Here is a 21656-nt window from a genome sequence, read left to right as displayed (position 1 = left end):
GCCGCCACACAGAAAGATTGCGCTGGCACAGCCGTCCAGTCAGATCCTAGCGCTGGCACATTCGAAGCTACCTTTAACGAAAACGGGCACCAGACGACACGCACACACGATGGGAGCGAAGTCTTCGGCGGGCCCGAGCCGACAGCCGTTAACAGGCATTCCATCAATATTGACATTGACATTGTCAATCTGTCAATGGCGGACGCCAATTTCGTCGACAAATGACGAGAAACTTAAAAACACTGACAGACTCAGTGCCGAAAATGGGTTTAGTTCATCAATGTAATCGCCAATAACCGGGTCACGGATTGATGGACTGATGAAAAGTAAACATTGGCGGACGCGCGCTTCTGCAATGTCTCTCAAATAAGTTGAAAAAGCTACTACTAATACTACTATACTTTGCTTGCCCTACTGCGCCCCTTTTCTTTATTTTCATGACTATTTACATTGTAGATTCACACTCAACTATGAATGAACACGTGGAGCTATGTACTTAAAAAAGGTGAAATAACTGAAAACATGTTTTATATTCAAATTTCTTCAAAATAGTCACTCTGATGATTTGCACACTCTTGGCATTCCGTCGATGACCTTCAAGAGGAGTCACCTGAAGTGGTTTTCCAACAGTATTGAAGGAGTTTCCAGAGATGAGAATGCCAAGGGTGTATAAAGTGGTAATCAGAATAAAGGTTTTGGCCTCAATTTAGACTCATGTCGGCTAACAAATGCCAACCTTGTCTTTGGTTTTCCTCGTGGGCGTTTTCAGCCAGCCTTACAGGACTGGAAGTTGAAGACCTGACTGGCTGGGCAGGTGGGTGTCATCCAGAGAAAGTGACCGAGTTAGGACAGTTGGCGCTGTGGGACCAATTGTGACGCTGGGATGGTGTTGGTGCGTTCTCTGATCTCCTGGTTTGTGATTTGATGGAACCAGTGGATTCCTTCAATGCAACGGAGACGATTGGAGTCAAAGGCGTACAGTTTCTTGAGATTACCGGCTGTCGGGGACCAGGTCTCAGCGCCGTGAAGCAGCACTGAAAGAGCATCTGCCTGATAGATGCGGCTATTGGTTCTGTGCAAGATGGTTGGCTGTCTCAGGAGGTTTATGGAGGCTTTTCATGACACTGGATTGGCCGATACGGTTTGTAGTGTTTGTTGTGAAGACACCAGCTAGGCTAACCCATTCAAACAATGGGAGGAAAGCTATGTAAACACAACTCAGCAAAACTCCGTAATTTAATCGGATACTGTACTTGGCTCCGTTTCACTCGCTCGACAGCAATGGCAGTCGGCCCCTACAGTTTGACATTAGTTGTATTCGGTTTTAAATCATTTGATATTATTTTAAGCAAAACCACAAAATACCTGTGGCAAAATTTCACCACCCTAGTGTCGCTTCCGCATTCCGCAAACCGCTGAGTGTACTATGTCATGTGACTGCATAACACAAAAGTGTTTTCTTCTTGGAGATGCGTGTGTGGCAGCCTGGTACGTTATTTAACATGGATCTTTCACACTTACTGTCATATTTTTCGGAGCGAAGTACTGAACCTCATTTTTGCGGTCCCGAATCTTTTACCGGTATGTAGTACCGGACAGTTCCCGCCCACTTTCACCCCTGCGTAGTATGTAGATGCAATCTACTCTGTTCGTCCTTTTGCTTGCATTCTTTCAGCTGATAACTGCTTTTTTCTCTTTTTTTCCTGGGTTTTCCTTGAACTTTTACTTCAATGTGGCTGTATTACTTTTTTGTTTTGTAGATACAGCCGGTGGGAGATACTCGTGTATTTATTTATTTTTTACACAAAGCCGAAAAAACAAACATCTGCACTGCCGCTGCGCTCGTACCAATGGGTACACACATCTTCAGTTGAACCAAACTACCTCAAACTGTTGTGTTACCAATTCCATGTCATCTTGTAAATAGTGATACCCTGATATATATAAATAAAATAACATAGCTGTGATTTTACAGTGAACCACACTCACCCTTATCAATTGATGCCGCCGATGCACAAAGCCAGCGAGACGCGCCAAAGAGGCCGGGTAGGCGGGACGGTGTCCAGCACCGAACAGGTCGACCAACGGTCCGGCTCTCCTAATTCCCCAGCCCTGACTTCCACTGGCCCTCACACTGGAACCATTGGCCCTACAATGCCGTATCTTCGCCGCCGGCAGCCCTATGTGCTACGAACGGCACCCACCCCCCATGAGAGCACGACCGCCTCCTGGATCTCGTGCATTCGCCTCGCCCGCTGCTCCGTCGATCTTGCTGCGCGACCCAGACACACACCCAGGTTTCAGCAGGTTTCACTTTTATAGCATCCCCCGGATTATAGCTAATCCGTCTCCATGGCAACGCTCCAAGTCCACTACAGTATCGATCCGCCCATCCCTATCAGCCGGCTCGGGGCATTTTTCTTCCAACATTTTTTTTAAACTCCTCACAATAACATAACCTGCTAATTAGCACACAACTGCTACTAGCACAACGCTAGAAGATACTGTATGTGCCTCCAATTTCCACTGTTAAATACCACAAACAAACTCCTTGGATGATGGCAGTGCTGGAGAAAAAAATGCACCGCATCGAAGTATTTTTGGAGGTGAATGGCAAATCATGGAATGACACGACCACGCTACCAGTGTCTCCCAATAGTGGACCTAAGCATGCTAACAAACGGTTCTCCAAGAAATTTACTGGGAGCAAAGCCAAACATGAGCAGTCTTTGCCCAACAGCCAGACCGCCAACAAATTACAGAGGAATCCCGTTGACAAAAGGTTCAAAGGGCTTCATCAACACCAAGAAATTAATTTGAGACTTTGGCACCGGCAAGAATACGGAAAACACGTTAAGGACAATGAAAACAAAACACTGGCATTGAAGTGAGGAACAGGTTTGCTGTATGTTCACGGGACCAGTAAACCTTGGCTCACAGCACCAGTCAAAGGTTTGAAAGTGGACCTTTTCAGCAAATTTCCTACTGGGACACAAACATTGATAATCGGCGACAAAGCCTTATTTGGCGTTAAACGTCTGTGTAGTAGAAAGAACACAAAAGGTTCTGTATTTCGCTAATGAAATGGTGTGGCATATTTATGAAAAAGTCGACAAGATTAGCAAATTGTCTGTCAAATTGGTTATAATTCACACATGAGCGTTTGATGTGTTGAAAAAACAGTCTAGATATACTGAAGCTAAAGAAGAAAGGAAAGCAACATCCAAACTCATTTTATATGCCCAAACATATGTGGCTCCCGTGGTATCTTTTTCTCAAGTGACTTTTCACTTGTTGACACTAATGTAGTATGTCCATCCTCACTTTCCGTACTCTGACGCGCCATTGTCCTCAGATCTCCTTAGTTACATCTATTTTACAGACATGTCTTGCCACACTACACAATACCCCCCAAAAAAATAAATAAATAAAAAAAAAAAAAAAATAAATTGTGCCTGACTCTTGCACGCCAACATTACTGTTTTCGTCGCGTATAAGCCTACATACCTAACATTATTTTCAGTAAGGCAGTGATTGGCTGCTGCAGATAAGACCATCATTCATCAAAATCACACCACTGTTTCTTTATATTCTTAACGTCTTAGTATTAAACAACTCAACATTAGTTTTTCAAAACATAAAATTATCGACTCTGATAAAATACAATAAAAATGTTTAGCATTGAGAGCCATGCGTCAAATGAGTCACAGTCATCTTGGTAGGCGGGCATGGACCTTATGGCCCACCCATGGTGACAGGCATGGGAATATCTGACCCTTCCACTGTTTACTTTCTGGACCAGTATTTTACACCTAACTCAGCAGTGGTGGCTGTGGCTCAGAAAGTAAGTTGTCCAGTCACCGGAATGTCTGCTGTTCGATTCCCGCTCTCTCCAAGTCATGTGTTGTTGTGTCCTTGGCAAGACACTTCACACACATTGCCTCCAATGCCTCTTCTTTAAGGATGGTGCGAATATTTGGTGGTGGTCAGGGGGGCTGTAGGCGCCACGCTTCTGTCAGTCAGACCCGATACAGCTGTCTATATGTGAGTGCATGAATAATGAATCAATGTGAAACATCTTTGAGTGTCCAGAAAAGCGCTATATAAATCTGTTGCATTATTATTATACCTTGAAAAGAATGAATTATTTTGCGATAGCGAAGAGCCATATCCAGACCACATGTGGTCCAAAGTTTATCAGGATATAATTTTTGGCTAATTAACGTGTTCCAGACATGGGTCGTAAAGCAACTTGCCTTGTGTTGCTGTGGACCAGTTCTGGTCTGTAGTCGTAGCAGATCTGGAAAACGAATCTACATCACATCAGGCCCATTGTTCAGAAAGGCACTGGACCAGATCACTTTTAAGATTGTGGGCCGGACTTTGTAGCACATCTGGCCTGTGTCCGGCCCAGTTAGATTTTGCTATTTGGGTTGATACCCATTTTTTGAACCGGCTCATGGACTACGGTGTATGCGGTCTTAGTTTAAGCAGACTGTTTGTCTGTCATTATTACTTAGATGAAGATCAGATCAAAGTTTATTACCAATTCACTTTTATACTAAGTGATTTATTGATTGTGATTTCTCTATATGTGTGCAGCCAATGGTCACATTGGATGGAAGTGTCTCGTATACTTTTCCCAATGAGGGAACATATACTCTTACAGTTCAAGTAGCTGCAGGCAACCTCATATTCCAAGATACCAAAATCATAGCTGTTAGAGGTAAGTACATTGTTTTCTTAAAACTCATAAATGTTGGCTGAATAGCAGCCATCTGAGTCACACTGCTAACCTGTACATATTTGTATGACTTTATCTGGAATGAAGCAATCTGTGTGCAAGTATCTCTAAAAGATGCTGATTTATTATCAGCAGGCAGTACTGCTTTAAGGTTGACTGGCTGTAATGTGTGTGCATTTAGTTAAAAAGTAGTGCAGGAAATAAAACAAACCTGAGACTGAATATGAACCAAATGACAAGGTCATAGGACTTAAAAATGAGCACCACCTTTATATTCAAGTGCATTAAAAGCTGTTCTTCCCTGGCTCTGTTTGACAGAATTCTTCAAATCTCTTCTTTTATCATTCTCCCCAAATCTGGATGAGTTCAACCCTGATTTATCCGAGTGGAGGCAGGATGTGGGGAAAGTAATTAAGAAGGCTGTTCTCCAAGTGAGTGATTTTCATTTGCTCACTGATGCCCTCCCTTCTTCCTCCCACCTTTACTGTCGCTCTGTCTTTGATATGCTTTCCTTTCCATCTTTGTATTGGCTATATGACTCCTTGTCTAGTTTTTTCCTCAATTATTTCCTATACCCCCATTACCTACTCTGAAGTCATTGGTGCGGCAAAAGAACACCCTCAGGCCACCCTGTGATTCATCATCAGACAGGTGTGAAGACGCCTCTGCTTCCCTTCTCCCTTCGGAAATTGCCTCATGAGCTCTAATTCTTTAATTTTAAGTCACTCACACTGTAGAAAACGATCTGCTAACTTCTGAGCGTGGAAGTTAGAAGGGGCCTATTGATGTTTTACTCCATGTGCGTGAACACTTTCCATACTGAAATGTTGGCGATGTTAGAGCAATCACTATATTTGACACAGACATTTCTGACTAGCAACAATATACCACTGTATAAACTGTTAAGAGTATAGAGAGTATTCACATGACGAACCGACAAAGTCTACCAAAGTGTGTTCTGACCATTTTAATTAAGGTGTCATCATAAGATGGTTAAAAATGTTTTTACCATAATGTGATCGTGATATATGTGAGCCGCTAGCCGTGGCTAGCTCTGGCTAAAAATAGATCTGGTGGTCAAGATATTCAATTTTGAGATCTCTCCAAAAAAAAAAAACCTTAAGGTCTCTTAGTTTCCTTTACCAGCAGCCCAAAATTTGAAATTGCTGTTAGTGTACAAAAATAAGTGATGAATCAACAATGTTGTTGTTGTTTTTGTTGGAACATGCTAGCGCTAGTAGTTAGGACTGTCGGGAAATTCGCTAACTTGGTTTAAAAATAATCCAAGATTCTTCACCTCAAATTCACAAATGACAAATGTACATAGCAACCAATGGAGTAGATTCCACGGACTTCCGTAAGTCAGACATCCACGCCGTTTCCGGCCACTGCTGCGACACACGGGTCGCGTCCCAACACTCGCACCCTCACCCCTGCACCCCCCAACTGCATGGTTGACATGACATTCATCATTACAAAAGAACATTTGGTGTAAATACAATAGAAACACAGCTGGGTCCGCTGGAAAATTGACCCACCATGAGGGGCTGAGTCGCAATCCTGTGACATCAGTGACTACTATCTCCAGGGGTCTCCAAGTTGGGTCCTCGACAGCCCCTATCCAGCCTCTTTCCCATGTTTCTCTCCACTAACACACCTGATACATGATTGGGATCGTTATCAGGCTTCTGCAAAGCTTGCTGATTAGCTGATCATTAGATTCAGCTGTGCTGAAGGACAGAGACATGGACAAAAGGCTGGATAGGGGCTCTCGAGGACCGAACTTGGAGACCCCTGATCTATACTAAGGCTGATCTGAATTTTCAAATGATTAGCCTGGTATTTGGGGTTTGTAACAACATTCAATACAGTAGATCAGTGATTCTCAAAGTTTTCACACCTTGTACCACCATCATGACCAACATTAAAATACAGTAGCATAGTACAACTAAGTGCTCATCAAAAACGAGACAGATTTATTCTTTAATAAAAAGAAAGTACACTCAGTCCATCTTTAAGTATATACATCTTTAAGTATTTAAATACATTTTTTTTTTACTATACTCATGCCATATATATCTCTAAGCCCACTTGCCTCATTATCGAGTACTGACATTGGCCACTTCACTCAAATTCAAGCTTGCTGAGCGAACCGTCTGCTCTGCATTTGGAGAGCATTGTACAGTGTGTCTGAGTCTGCTTGGTCCCTATTTTGTCCAATTCATTCTGTCCTGAAAAATACAATAAGCAGGACCCGTATACAAGACTCAAAGGTGAAAGGACAGTCCAAAATATTTAAGAAACATGCTAGGTTTGTTCAGCGAAGGCAACGGTATCCAAAAACAGGAGGCAGAAGAAAAGTTCGACAATCAAAAGAGGATCACGGCTTACATGGAATCAGTAACGTTGAGTAAGGAATGTTAGAATGAGACGACAAGATATTAGATATTAGATCGTTAAGGATCGTTAAGTGTTGACGATCTCATAAAGCTGAAAGATCGACAAGATCGTCTGTAGGGCACATTTTATACAGTTCAACTTTATGTGGGCTCAAGCCTGGTTTATGCATGATGCATCCGTGTGGTCTTTTTTTATTTTCCTCCCTCTCCACTCACTCACTCACTTACTCCACTCCTCTAGTCAGCATGCTAATGCTAGCATGCTAATGCTAAGTAAGCATGCTAATGCTGATGTGTCCACTCCTCCACCTGGAGCCCGATGCATCCGTGAGGTTCGCACAACTCTACAAAGCAAATGACGTTCGAACGAGAGGCCCTGCCACCTCAGAACCCCAACAGCCGACGGGTACACATCTCTCCCCGCACCGCTACACGTCCACAATACACTTTGCCCACACACGCACCTATGAGAATTTGTAAACTACTCGGAGTCGCGGACGAGCAAACGCTGTCGTAAACAGTGTAAACAGAGGAAAAAACATTTTCAATTCCTATTGTGGTGCTAAGCGCTGTTCATACACCGTGGGCACTGTAACTAAAGTAACTGAGGCTGTTCATTACCATTTATGTTTACATTCATTGCACTATTTCGATTGAAACCTGTTCAGAAAGCTTAGTTGGCTGAAGATGGTTTTTTTTTCTTTTAGGATTTTATATACATTTTAAATATGTTTAAAATTGTACAAAAATGTTCAGAAATGTGAAGATTAGTCTAAAAATATATATATTAAAAAAAAAAAGAATTGTGCTAAAATCGAGATAACGAATCGTGATATGACATTTTTACCATATCGCCCACCCCTAACATGAGGTAATCAGGACGAATGAGGTGCAGGTCGGGGAAGTCTCAAGAAGAGATGACAGGGGAATGGAGGTAAATGCCAAAGAAACACAACCATGAGCACACAATCAATGTTTCTGTAGTAGTATTAGTATTTATTTATTTATTTTTGTGGATTAGCTGGTTTCCCACCGTTAACACTGACCGCCAGTCAAAATTAGATTTTTAACCAATCCAGATTGAAACTGGATTACTCTTTCAGAGTCTGAACAGTCACAAATCACATGAAATCCAGTTTTGTAGTTTCATATCGCATTTGGACAAGATGTGTCTCAGTCTGAACAGCTGTAAACACACCAATTAGTTTTGACTGAACCACTTTACGCAACACAAGACCCAAGCTGTAGACCAGAAGTGCAGAGCGGTGACGCCAAACACTACACATCCTGGACGATGCCTCCATTTTCACGTTTCTACAGTAATCTGATGGGTCAATAATGTGGCCCAGTCTGAACAAATTTGAGGAGAAATCTGATTGGAATCAGACATGACTGCAGTCTGAACGCAGCCATGGTGGCAAACGGCAGAACTACCTGTCGCTTAGCAAAGAGGCACAATTGTGTCAGTTTGGAATTAGACAGGATCTGAGCCATTAGACAAGTGAGCAACAAACAATCCGCTGCAAAGCATGTTTAGACGCTGTTGAGGGAAAAAAAGCAAAAAACAAAACAAAACAAAAAAACACTTGGCAGCAGATGTTTTTTTGAGTGTGACATGGGAGCCCAAACTCCAGCTAAGAAACAGACATTATCAGAATTATTTTACGTTTACATATGCCAAAGAACCCATTAATAAAGGAGTCGATTGCTCTAAACAATGTCATAGTTGCCTGTTGACACAATGTCATATAGCCACAAACTGACTCTGATCTACATAAAATTGTATGTGCAGCTGTTAGTGATAAGCATATCCATTTGCAGTGTTGTAAAGTTAAAGTACACATTGATTGTCACACCCACCTGAGTAGGGTGAAATTCATTCTCCGCATTTGACTCCATAACGAAGAACGAAGGTTCATGAACTCGCTTGTATTTTTTATGAACTTGAATTGAACATAGTGCATGATGTCTATAAATGTTTTTTTTTGTTTTGTTTTGTTTTGTTTTGTTTTGTTTGGATTTAACGACAGTTCATTTGTGTTCGAGTGTCAGGCTTCATTAGACTTCCAAGAGAAAACCTGGTGAAACATACAGTATATGAGCCTTCATAAGAAGGGTGATAATCACCTTATTTGACAACCCAAGCCAGAGAGGCTCGCACAGCATTATCAAAATGTAAAGCATGAGTATGTTAAGGGACATATTGTAGCTGTAGTTGACAGCTAATTTCCTGCCTCAGCCTTGTTCCTACCTCAGATTGTATTTGTGCTTGCTCATTACCGACCACAGTAATATTTTTGTTTCCATTCCTCTTTTAAAAATAAAATAAACCTCAAGCAACACATTTTTCCTCAGGTTTTTTAGGCTGAAGTTACAGTTGGAAATATGTATATATATATATATATATATATATATATATATATATATATATATATATATATATACATACATACATTTTAATCTAGCTTTATCTAGATTAACTCCAGAAATCAAATGATATTATTCTTGATAAACAATAATTATCTATGACCAGCATATATATATATATATATATATATATATATATATATATGGTAGTAATGTAACAGGTGTTTTTCTTTGTCTTTGTCATAGCTGCGTTTGTCATAGAAAAATAACAAAACTCACATAATTGAAAAGACTGATTGATCACCACTAAAACTTCTTCTTTCATTGTTATTATGAGTTCATCTTATAAAATAATTTTAATAGGAGGGAAAATATCAAGCGGATAAAAGTAATGAAGTAAAGTAAAGTGAAGAAATACATTGGTGCTGTTCCGTTGAAACATTTGTCAAACATTTAAAGAAAAGAGTGGAAAATATAAGGCCTGAGTTCCATAGAATCCGTGTCCTTTTCTTCAAGACGGTTCACAGTCTGTATGATGTATTTTTGCTATAGGTGGCTGAGTTCCCAGAAGAACAGCTTTTGGTAGCTGTGTTCCCTGGAGTTCCAACTGCTGCTGAGCTTTTCCTGTTGCCACACAAGAACCAGTCACATGACAAGAAAAAGAGTGAGCAAGAGCTAGAACAAGTATGAGTAACAAATAGATTTCATACTAAGTTGATAAATTACATCAAACCAGTTGTTCTAAAAATAATTGCTGCCTTTTCTAAACAGATTTCAAACATAATTGTAAGTGCACTGAACCAGAACCTGGTGGAGTTTGAGCTGAAGCCTGGCGTAAGAGTGATTGTATATAACACACAGCTAACACTGGGTAAGAGAGATGTTCTGTTTCTTTTCTTTGTTTTTAACTCACTTCATTTATTTCTTTTTTGCTTCACTTCTGTTATTGTCAGACCGTGAGGTTATCAGCAAGACAAATAATTCATTGGTGATGAAGAGATGTCCTTTGAAAATACATGGGGCAGAAAAGTTTATTTAAAACGATAATGACTCTTTAATGCCTGCCTGAAAAGTCTGAACGTGTCCAAATTCTTTTGTCATTAAATCAAGTGTTTAACTGAGAATAATTATATTAAAAAATGTAGTCCTGAAGGACTAACGCAGAGCTCAGCATTTGAAAAAAAAAAAAAAAATCAATCAATCAACATTTATTGTTTCAAATCTTTAAGTTAAATGACAGCTGTGGCTCAGGAGGTAGAGCAGGGCGTTCAGTAACTGAAAAGTCAGCTGTTCAATTCCCACTGTCTCCACATCATGTGTTGTGTCCTTGGGTGAGACATGTCACTCACATGCCTCCAATGCCACTCACACTGGTGTATGGCTGGAGTGAATGTTTTGTGGTCGGCGGAGTGGCTGTAGGCGCACACTAGCAGCTACACCTCTATCAGGATGCCTCAGGGCAGTTGTGACTACTTGCATAGTTTACCAACAACAGAGTGCATAGGTAGTTTTACAGCGTGGCAAGGGGTGGCAGCTGCCACTCATACTAGATCCCTTGCCACCCCACTTGCCCCCCTTGCTCCTTTTGCCAATGACTGTAACAATACAAAATTCAAAATATTATAAATATTGTGTATAAAAATCTGTTTAAAATGTTTTCCCATTCTGCCCTTCTTCCAAGAAGAAATGGTTCGGTACAATGCCAACACCAACGCTCCAAAAGTTACGGATGATCCTGCTTTAATGTTTACATAGCCACAGCACCAGGATAGCAGCGGCAAACTAAGCATTTTCTCAATTCAGAGCAGTCAATTCACATCTGTCTGTGATGAAAAGGACATTGTAATATTGCAAATTGGGCAGCTTAGATATCACATCTCCCTATATTAAGCGGCACGACTCTGGAACAATTTCTTCAACTATCGCAACGGCTGAAGAGAAGTTGTGCTGCTCTACAATGGTGAGGAGTTTTTACAGGCAGGATCAACCAGTTTGCCTCAGAGACAGGGCTTGGCTGGCTGGCAGCCGCTGGGCGGGGAGCAGCGGTGGTGGAATTCCCAGGCCGGAAACCCCAGCTTTCATACTGACCCCTGTCAGTTTGAATCCCAACCGAAGCAGAAATAAGTCTCACTCAAGTGATTAAATTGTTCAATTGTTGATTATTGAGCATTCTGAATTTAGTTTAATTTTGTGGTTTATTGTGATTAATAACCTAAATGTTTGGCTTTATTGTCATTAATCGCCTTTATGTTAGACTTGAATGTATTTAATAAAAAACCATTGCACTGCAAAAAGGAAACAAGAGAAACTGCAATTCAATTTTAGGTGGCACGGTGGATGACTGGTTCGCACGTTCGCCTCCCAGTATTGAAGACGCAAAATCGAGTCCAGGCTCCGGCCTTCCTGGGTGGAGTTTGCATGTTCTCCCTGTGCCTGCTTGGGTCTTCTCCGGGTACGCCGGTCTCCCTTCATATTCCAAAGAGATGCATGGCAGGTTAATTGGGTGCTCCGAATTGTCCCTTGGTGTGCTTGTGAGTGTGGATGGTTGTTTGTCTCTGTGTGCCCTGCGATTGGCTAGCAACCAGTTCAGGGTGTCCCCCGCCTACTGCCCAGAGCCAGCTGAGATAGGCTCCAGCACCCCTGCGACCCTTGTAAGGAGTAAGCGGTTCCGAAAATGGATGGATGGATGGATGGATGGATGAAAAAGAACATTACACCCATACATAACTTACAGTATTACACATACTGCATTTTACATATTTACACTGTCACGCCGCCACCAGGCGTGGCGGTTCATGCTTTTATTTTTGTGTCTCTGTTTCCCGTTTTACTTTGAAATCCTAACTCTCCTCTCACCCCAGGTCACTTGCCCTTCCTGCCGCTCACTCATTACCGGTCCCCGCCCATGATTATCACCACCTGCCACCAATCAACCCACACAATAAAAGCCACCTGCATTCTCCCCTCCGTTGCCGAAGTGTCACCGTCAGTGCATGGAAGCGTCCACAGTCCTTATGTCCTCGTTCATGTTGCCTAGCGTTGTTGCCTTGTTTTTGTGCCTTTTCCTCCCTTTTGGAGCGCCTTTAGTTACCCCTTTTGCCTTGAGCCCTTTTTCCTCCCTAGCGGAGCGCTTTCTGTTGTCCCCAGTACCTTTTGCCTGCTTTTTCCTCCCTAGTGGAGCGCTTTTTGTTCTCCACTTTTTCCCCTCCCTGTTCTCCTCTCAGTTTGAGAGGAGACCTTTGTTGGCCGGAAATAAACCTGCTGCCTTGGTGGCCTACCTTACGCCTGCGTCTGAGTCCTACTTGTCCTCGCCTTGTCAGTACACTTCGGCCAGCATGGACCCAGCAGGCACGGTCGAGGCCGCACTGCAGAGCCAGGAGGCCCGGCTCAACAACCAGGACTGGATCCAACAGACCATGCTGTCCCGGATGGAGGAATTGACCAGCCAGGTCCACGAGCTGGTAAGCCTTTCACGGCGTCAAGCGCCAGCTCCCACTGGACAGATTTCTCACCCTGAGTTCTCTGTACCGACCACGCCATTCACCGGGGTAGGATTGAGACTGGCCTCCCCAGAACGATACTCCGGTGAACCCGGACGCTGTCAGACTTTCCTCACGGAATGCGACATTCATTTCGAACAGTTACCACAGGCATTTCCCACAGCCCGATCCCGAGTGGCCTTCATGTTGTCTCACCTGACGGGACGGGCCAAAACCTGGGCGACCGCGGAATGGGCCAGGGGTTCCTCGGTCTGCCAAAGCGTACAGGACTTTCAAATCGCTTTGCGCCAAGTCTTTGATCCAGAAAACAATGACCGAGAGAAGGCACGAGCACTGAGCCGACTTCAGCAAGGCAACGAATCTGTCAGCGACTATGCAGTTCGCTTTCGAACGTTGGCAACGAACAGTGGCTGGAACGCCATCGCACTTCACGACCATTTTTTGAAAGGACTCTCACCTGCCATTCAAGAGCTTCTGGTTCCCGTAGAGCTCCCCGCGGACTTGGACGCCTTGATTTCCCTCACCATCCGGACCGATCATCGTCGCCAGGAGCTGGCCAAGATCGGCGGACCGCGAAGGAGGGAGGAACCTATCCCCTGGACGCGGACACCGGAGGCCAGAAGGCCGCGATTCATCGCTCCTTCCCGACCGGAACCAGGAGAGTTGGACCTCGCTAGCGACGAACCCATGCAACTGGGAAGGGCTCGGCTTTCGCCGGAGGAGAGGCAGCGCCGACGCCGAGAGGGCCGCTGCTACTATTGTGGTGGTCTTGGGCACTTGGTGGAATCCTGCACCACAAAGGCTCACTCTCCGGTGAGTCCTCCGTCACCCCGACCCGCCAAGAATCACAGACTTACGCCAATTCAGATAATCCACCACAATGTCACCATAGATCTGTCAGCCCTCATCGACTCCGGATCCGACGAAAGTCTCATGGACTGGGAGCTCGTAAAGCAAATACGAGCCTCCACCGAACCCCTTTCTTTGACCATCCAGGCTCGAGCGCTGAATGGCAAGGAGCTCTTCCAAATCACCCACATTACTGAACCTCTGGAAGTCCGAATCGGACCTCACTTCGAGACTCTCCGTTTCCATGTTTTCCACGCCGCTTCCCCTACTTTGGTTCTGGGACACCCTTGGCTGTGTCTACATGGTCCCAGAATCGACTGGAACACTGGAGTTGTGCTGGAGTGGGGAAAAGACTGCAGCTCTCACAGGTTGGAACAACCCGCACCCCGAAACTCCACAGCCCAGGTTCACCAGGTGACTCTCGTTCCACCGGCTCAAGAAGAGTACCCGAACTTGCACACTGTTCCCTCCTGCTACCACCATCTGCGGGAGGTCTTCAGCAAGACCAAAGCCATGACTCTCCCTCCACACCGCCCATATGATTGCCCGATCGATCTGATTCCCGGCTCAACCATTCCCAAGGGGAGACTGTACTCGGTCTCTGGACCCGAACGCCAAGCCATGAACAGTTACATTGACGAATCCTTGAAAGCCGGCCTCATCCGACCGTCTTCCTCGCCTGCAGGAGCAGGCTTCTTCTTTGTGAGCAAGAAGGATGGATCCCTACGCCCATGCATTGACTACAGCCCCTTGAATGACATCACGGTCAAGAACCGGTACCCATTGCCATTGATGTCCTCTGTGTTTGACCAGTTGCAACAAGCTAGAATCTTCACAAAGCTCGATCTCCGCAACGCCTATCACCTCATCCGGATCCGCGAGGGAGATGAGTGGAAAACTGGTTTTAACACGCCCCGGGGACATTACGAGTACCTCGTCATGCCTTTCGGACTCACCAATGCACCAGCAGTCTTTCAGGCCATGATTAATGAGGTACTAAAGGACTTTATTGATCACTTCGTGTACGTTTACTTGGACGACATACTAATATACTCTCCTGACCTAACGAGCCATCGAAACCACGTGAACCGAGTCTTGCAACGCCTGCTGGATCACCGGCTTTACGTGAAAGCAGAAAAGAGCCTGTTCCACGTCAACACCATCTCCTTCTTGGGATTCGTCGTGTCACCCGGAAAAGTGGAGATGGAAGCGGACAAGGTCAGCGCCGTGAGAGATTGGCCCACGCCGGACTCGCGAAAGAAGGTGCAACAATTCCTCGGATTCGCCAACTTCTACCGCCGATTTATCAGAAACTTCAGCACCATTGCCGCCCCTCTGCACGCCTTGACCTCCCCACAGGTTCGATTTAGGTGGAACACGGAAGCAGAAAGAGCATTCAAGGACTTAAAGGCTCGCTTCACCAATGCGCCAATCCTCAGAGTCCCTGACCCCAAACGCCAGTTCGTGGTGGAGGTGGACGCCTCGAGTATTGGAATTGGGGCAGTACTGTCTCAGCGTTGTCAGGAGGACGGCAAGACACATCCCTGCGCCTTCCTCTCACGAAAATTATCTAAAGCAGAACGCAACTACTCAGTCGGTGATCGGGAGCTCCTAGCTGTAAAGGTGGCTCTCGAAGAGTGGAGACACTGGTTGGAAGGCGCCGAACTCCCCTTCGTGATCTGGACCGACCACCGAAATCTGGAATACCTACGCCAGGCCAAAAGACTCAACCCTCGACAGGCCAGATGGTCTTTGTTTTTTAACCGCTTCGTTTTCTCTCTGACCTACAGACCCGGCAGTAAGAACGTCAAGGCTGACGCTTTGTCAAGAATTCACGAGTCCGAACCACTGGAAGCCGAGCCTGAGACCATTCTGCCCCGGGACTGCATAGTCGGGGCCATGAGGTGGCAAATTGAGGACGACGTCAAAGAGGCACTACGGAACGTCACTCCCCCCACGTCATGCCCACCACGCCGACTCTTTGTGCCTGAGGAACTGAGGGCCCAGGTAATACACTGGGCCCATACTTCACGATTATTTTGCCATCCTGGAGTCCGCAGGACCATGTATGCTGTCGCCCGGAGATTCTGGTGGCCGGCAATGGAGACCACAATCAAGGACTACGTAGCTGCCTGTCCTACCTGTGCCCGCAACAAGACGTCAAACCAGTCCCGGATGGGTCTACTCCAGCCACTACCAATCCCATCCAGACCATGGGCGGAAATTTCAGTGGATTTTGTGACCGGACTACCACCATCCCATGGTAAAACCACAATCCTCACAGTCGTCGACAGATTCTCTAAGATGGTTCGTTTCATCCCATTAACCAAGCTCCCATCCGCCAAGACCACAGCCGACATCATGATCCACCACATATTCAGGTTTTATGGTTTCCCCTTACACATCGTTTCCGACCGTGGACCACAGTTCGTCTCCCGTTTTTGGACTCAATTTTGTAAAGCCCTAGGTGCCAAAGCTAACCTGACTTCTGGGTACCATCCTGAGGCCAATGGGCAGGCAGAACGGCTGAACCAGCAGCTCGAAACCGGTCTCCGATGCCTCGTCTCCCAGAACCCGACAACCTGGAGCAAGTATCTAGTATGGGTCGAGCTCGCGCACAACTCTTTGCCCACATCTGCCACAGGTCTCACCCCTTTTAAATGCGTCCACGGCTACGATCCGCCATTCTTCGCCGAACTGGAAGAGGAGGCAACGGTCCCCTCGGTCAAGGCCATGATCCGTCGGTGCCACAAGGTCTGGTCGGCGGCCCGGACGGCGCTTCAACGCCAGGGAGACCGGGTGAAGAGGGCCGCCGACCGGAAGAGGAGACCGGCACCAGAATACCGCCCAGGCCAGCGAGTTTGGCTATCAGCCAAACACCTCAGGCTCAAGGTACCATGTCCAAAGTTGGCCCCGCGCTTTGTGGGGCCTTTTCCAGTAACCAAGTCCATAGGTCCCGCCGCCGTTCGACTCCGCCTGCCAAGATCCCTCAGAGTTCATCCAACATTCCATGTCAGTCAAGTCAAGCCGGTCCACGAAAGCTCACTTGTGCCCTCCGAACCCGACCCACCCCCCCCAGAGATGGTTGAAGGCGGCCCCGTTTACAAGGTCAGGAAACTCTTGGATGTGCGTAATCGGGGCCGCGGAAGACAATACCTAGTCGACTGGGAGGGGTACGGCCCGGAGGAAAGACAATGGGTCCCCTCCCGGTTCATCGTTGATCCCTCTTTAATTGATGATTTTTATGCTGAACACCCTGACATTCCTGGGCCGTCAAGAGCCGGCCGTTGAGGGGGGGGTACTGTCACGCCGCCACCAGGCGTGGCGGTTCATGCTTTTATTTTTGTGTCTCTGTTTCCCGTTTTACTTTGAAATCCTAACTCTCCTCTCACCCCAGGTCACTTGCCCTTCCTGCCGCTCACTCATTACCGGTCCCCGCCCATGATTATCACCACCTGCCACCAATCAACCCACACAATAAAAGCCACCTGCATTCTCCCCTCCGTTGCCGAAGTGTCACCGTCAGTGCATGGAAGCGTCCACAGTCCTTATGTCCTCGTTCATGTTGCCTAGCGTTGTTGCCTTGTTTTTGTGCCTTTTCCTCCCTTTTGGAGCGCCTTTAGTTACCCCTTTTGCCTTGAGCCCTTTTTCCTCCCTAGCGGAGCGCTTTCTGTTGTCCCCAGTACCTTTTGCCTGCTTTTTCCTCCCTAGTGGAGCGCTTTTTGTTCTCCACTTTTTCCCCTCCCTGTTCTCCTCTCAGTTTGAGAGGAGACCTTTGTTGGCCGGAAATAAACCTGCTGCCTTGGTGGCCTACCTTACGCCTGCGTCTGAGTCCTACTTGTCCTCGCCTTGTCATACACCAACAAAATTGCAAATTGGAATGAAGACTGTCAGGTCCTTCTTTCAGCAAAACTACAAAGATGGCCGATCTCTTCCTCTTAACCTTGGCATCTACCCATTGTCTGCTTTACTCCATTCTCCCGCTGTAAAAACTCAGAGGCCACAAACGTTTGGTGGCATGCATGCACCTTTTTGGAACAGTCAAAGTACTTTGTTGGCCCTTTATGGTAAAAACAGTGGACGGTCGAGCAGTCCATCTCAAACTCAGACTTGGGTTGCCCACAGGCCAGCCAGATCTTTGTGCATCTCTTCGGTGCCTCCTCAGCTGCTTGCCCAAGACCTCATCTATGATGTTAGGAATGGAGTCTCTTGGAGTGGTGAGTGAGGAGTATACAGTGGCAGATTGACAACGGCTGGCTGACTCCATCTTCATCGCTGGAACGTTGGGCGTTTGGCTACCTTCGGTTGGAGAGGCCACAAGAGCTGAGTGTCAAGAACACGCTCTCTCCCTGTGCTTATTGAAATGTTCACATTCAAGAGATTTGCCCTCTGCTCTGCACGCCCACTCGCCTTCACGGGCCCGGTGGCGGCACTGTGCGGCGGGCTCGACGGCAGCAGCGTTGGCGAGGAGGTTAGAGGAAACAGTGTTGAAACACAAGAGGACAAAACAAAACAAAACAAAAAAAACATTAAACATTGCGCTTAAAGCACTGGTTATCATGATTCTGTTTTCGTTAATTATGGTGGCACCATATGGACAAAAGTGGTATTGTTTTCCCTTGAATGAAAACCCATGAGGGCGAGCGAATATCATCGTGAAATCCGTATGTCCCCGGTGCCCGCAGTTGGACTGAATTATATTGTTTCTGGTGCCTATTTTCTTTTTACTTTATACAGCACTGTAATGTTTCTCAAGTATGTTAACAGCAGGCGGTGGTTGTTATCTTCTTTATGTGATCCGTTCCGGCAAAAGGGTCAACAAGTCGGGAAGATCAATCTAGAGATATGGACGATATTAGACAGTTGGAATTTATTTGTCCATTTTGAGATTTCTCCACAATTAGCTTCCTTGAGGTCTCTGGTTTAATTTCCAAGCAGCACAAGTCAAAATTGTAATAGAAGTGTATGAAAACAAATAATTATTAGACAAGCAGTAAGCATTGTAGCTAGGGGGAGTGGTTTTAGCCGAGCTGCTAGCTAGCGGAGTGTCATGTGCAAATATTTAAAAACAACCTGAATTTCATAGCCTCAAATGTAATTCACAAATGATTTCTATAAATGTGAGGATAATTGGATCTGCTCATGGATGGATGGATGGATGGATGGATGGATGGATGGATGGACGGACGGACGGACGGACAAACAAACAACCCCTAGCAAAGAGTATGGAATCAAGAGTCTTGGACGAGCACTCACTTAGACGTTTTATTCTGTAGATATATATATATATATATATATATATATATATATATATATATATATATATATATATATATATATATATATATATATGTAGATATATCAAATAAAAAGCATGAAACAGTCGTAAGGTCATTCCAAAGTGCAACATCTTGACTTTCAGAAACGCTAAAAGAAATGAAGAAAAAACATTGCGCTGGTCAGTAAATGTTACTTTAATAGAGCAAGTCCTACCGCAATAGTGTTCTGGAGATATATTTGGGTTTTGGAGTGACGTACTTCCACAAACTTACTGTCATTTGTTACACGTCCTGCACCTCCTTTCTTTCGGCACCACAAAGGACACTTATCAATGAAGAATAATTACCCAGCATTGCCAGGGCAAATAATGTATTTTAGCATTGATATGTATATAATAGGTATTTTTGAAAATGTAGCTATTCAATAGGGAATTTCCTAATTGTGTCAAAGTTTCCATGTTTAAAATAGTCCATGCACAATTTAAATACAATGTATTATTATTATTATGTATGTATTTATTTGTTTATTGTTTGTTTGTTTGTTTGTTTGTTTTTTACAAATGATAGTCATTTATGACATGCTACAGTCAAATCACCTTAAAAGTAGATGTTTCAGTGGAAAATTCTGATTTTCAAAGCTTGCAAATGGTGGCGTTGTATTGTGGTTTTCAAACTGGCCTCTTCCTGCTATCTTCCAGTCAGAAATGTGTTTGCAAGTTAACTTAATTTTCCCCAGAGTACTGTGTATATTTAGCGATCCATCATTTGACTGAAGCATTTATAAACATTTGCTTCTAAATTGTGGGTCGTAAATAAACAAAAGGATTACAGATACTGTATGCTAATAATAAAATGACTCCATGTTCCCACAGCACCCTTGGTGGACTCAAACCCTCGACATAGGAGCTCTGCTATGCTGATGCTCCTATCAGTGGTTTTCCTTGGCCTTGCGGTGTTTCTCATCTACAAATTCAAGCGGTACAAACCTTTTGTGATTACTTTCACTTTCTCCACAATGGAATCATTTTTAGGGATGATCGATACAACTTTTTTGATACATCTACTCAAATCTTCAGTATTCACCGATACCGACACCAATAGTATACATAAAATTTTAGATACATAAAATTTCCAAAAAAAGCACTGACAGATATATTTTTAATGCTTATATATATATATATATATATATATATATATATATATATATATATATATATATATATATATATATATATATATATACATTTTTATTTTATTTTTTTAATGCATATATATATATACTAACTATAGCAATTTTCCTTGAAATGGCTAAATTGCTATAATTGGCCTAATCCCAATCAAAATATATGGTTGTACAGCTTCCATTTAAGGAATACATTGAAGTGCAAAAAAATTCAATGTTTTACATTGCCGAGTACAACTGAAGACTTACGTGCTCTCTTATCAGAGCCCCTTGTGGCGGTCATTAAATGCAAAATAACAATTTCAACCTTTAGTACCTGACCGAAAAACGGCCACAAGAGTGAGGGCCGATACCAGTATTGATATCCATTGTGAGTACCGATACTGTGAAATGTGTCCTGGTATCGTCCTGATACCAATACCTGGTGTCAGTACTCGCCCATCCCAAATCATTTCAATCCATTTTTGATGATACCATGTAAGCACTGTCTTCGCTCATCGTTTACGGTTTTGTCTGGAAACCACATTTTTACATCTCGCTATAGACCGTGCAGTACATGCAGGATAAGAAAATTTCACCAGCAGTTCACTGCAGTGTGTACTGTACCATCTTTTAGTGCAAGTGCCTTATAAGTGCCAATAACTAAAATTAATGTTGCCTGGAAATGATATTGATGTGAAAGGCGAATGTTTGTCTGGCGTTTTTTGTTTGTTTGTTCGTTTTTTTTACTTGGCACCCACAACGCTATACTTGTAGTTCTAATGCCTCCTTTTGCAAACTTTTAGAAAAATACCTTGGATAAACATTTATGCAGAGGTCAACCAGGAGAAGGAGCAAGAGATGATTAGCTCGGTGGGCCAAGGTGACAACACGCCAAAAATAACACTGAATGAGTTCTCCTCGTCCAAAGAACTGATGGAGAAAGAGCTGGATGCAAGAGTCAAAAGTAAGTTATAACCACAATTATAGGCTCGACCCCCCAAGATTCATTTCCAAATCAAATGGAGTTGAGTTGAAAAACAATAGACAGATAGGACATTAACATGAATGCACATTACTTCTTAACCTGACCTTTCGCACATAAATGCAAAAGAAAGTACAGACTATTATAATTCGCAGCTTTGGTTGACTTTGTGGTTACTCAAAATGCATACATACTTTTGTGTTGGTCAGTTGTCAGTAAATTCTCAACACTGAAATTTACTGTAAAGTAAACTTCAGTAAAAGATCATCCATTTCTAATGTATTTTACAAGCTGCAGGACACCTGGCCGTAATCAGTTGTATTTATTTATTTATTTATTTATTTATTTGTTTGTTTATTTATTTATGTACA

General features: G+C 44.1%; 1 protein-coding gene across 1 annotated transcript in view; it reads left to right on the top strand.

The window, feature by feature from the left end:
* Nucleotides 1-21656, top strand: part of LOC144020369 (uncharacterized) — a 260558-nt gene that overhangs the window by 236557 nt on the left and 2345 nt on the right. The window contains exons 7-12 of the mRNA XM_077523754.1: nt 4603-4726; nt 5063-5175; nt 10063-10194; nt 10282-10381; nt 20011-20116; nt 21107-21267. Of these exons, the coding sequence (XP_077379880.1) occupies nt 4603-4726; nt 5063-5175; nt 10063-10194; nt 10282-10381; nt 20011-20116; nt 21107-21267 (736 nt within the window). The remainder of the gene's footprint in view (nt 1-4602; nt 4727-5062; nt 5176-10062; nt 10195-10281; nt 10382-20010; nt 20117-21106; nt 21268-21656) is intronic.

Source organism: Festucalex cinctus, chromosome 6 (assembly GCF_051991245.1).
Source record: "Festucalex cinctus isolate MCC-2025b chromosome 6, RoL_Fcin_1.0, whole genome shotgun sequence".
Taxonomy (NCBI): domain Eukaryota; kingdom Metazoa; phylum Chordata; class Actinopteri; order Syngnathiformes; family Syngnathidae; genus Festucalex; species Festucalex cinctus.
The sequence above is the reverse complement of the archived record's forward strand: the minus strand, read 5'-3'. Positions and strand labels throughout refer to the sequence as shown.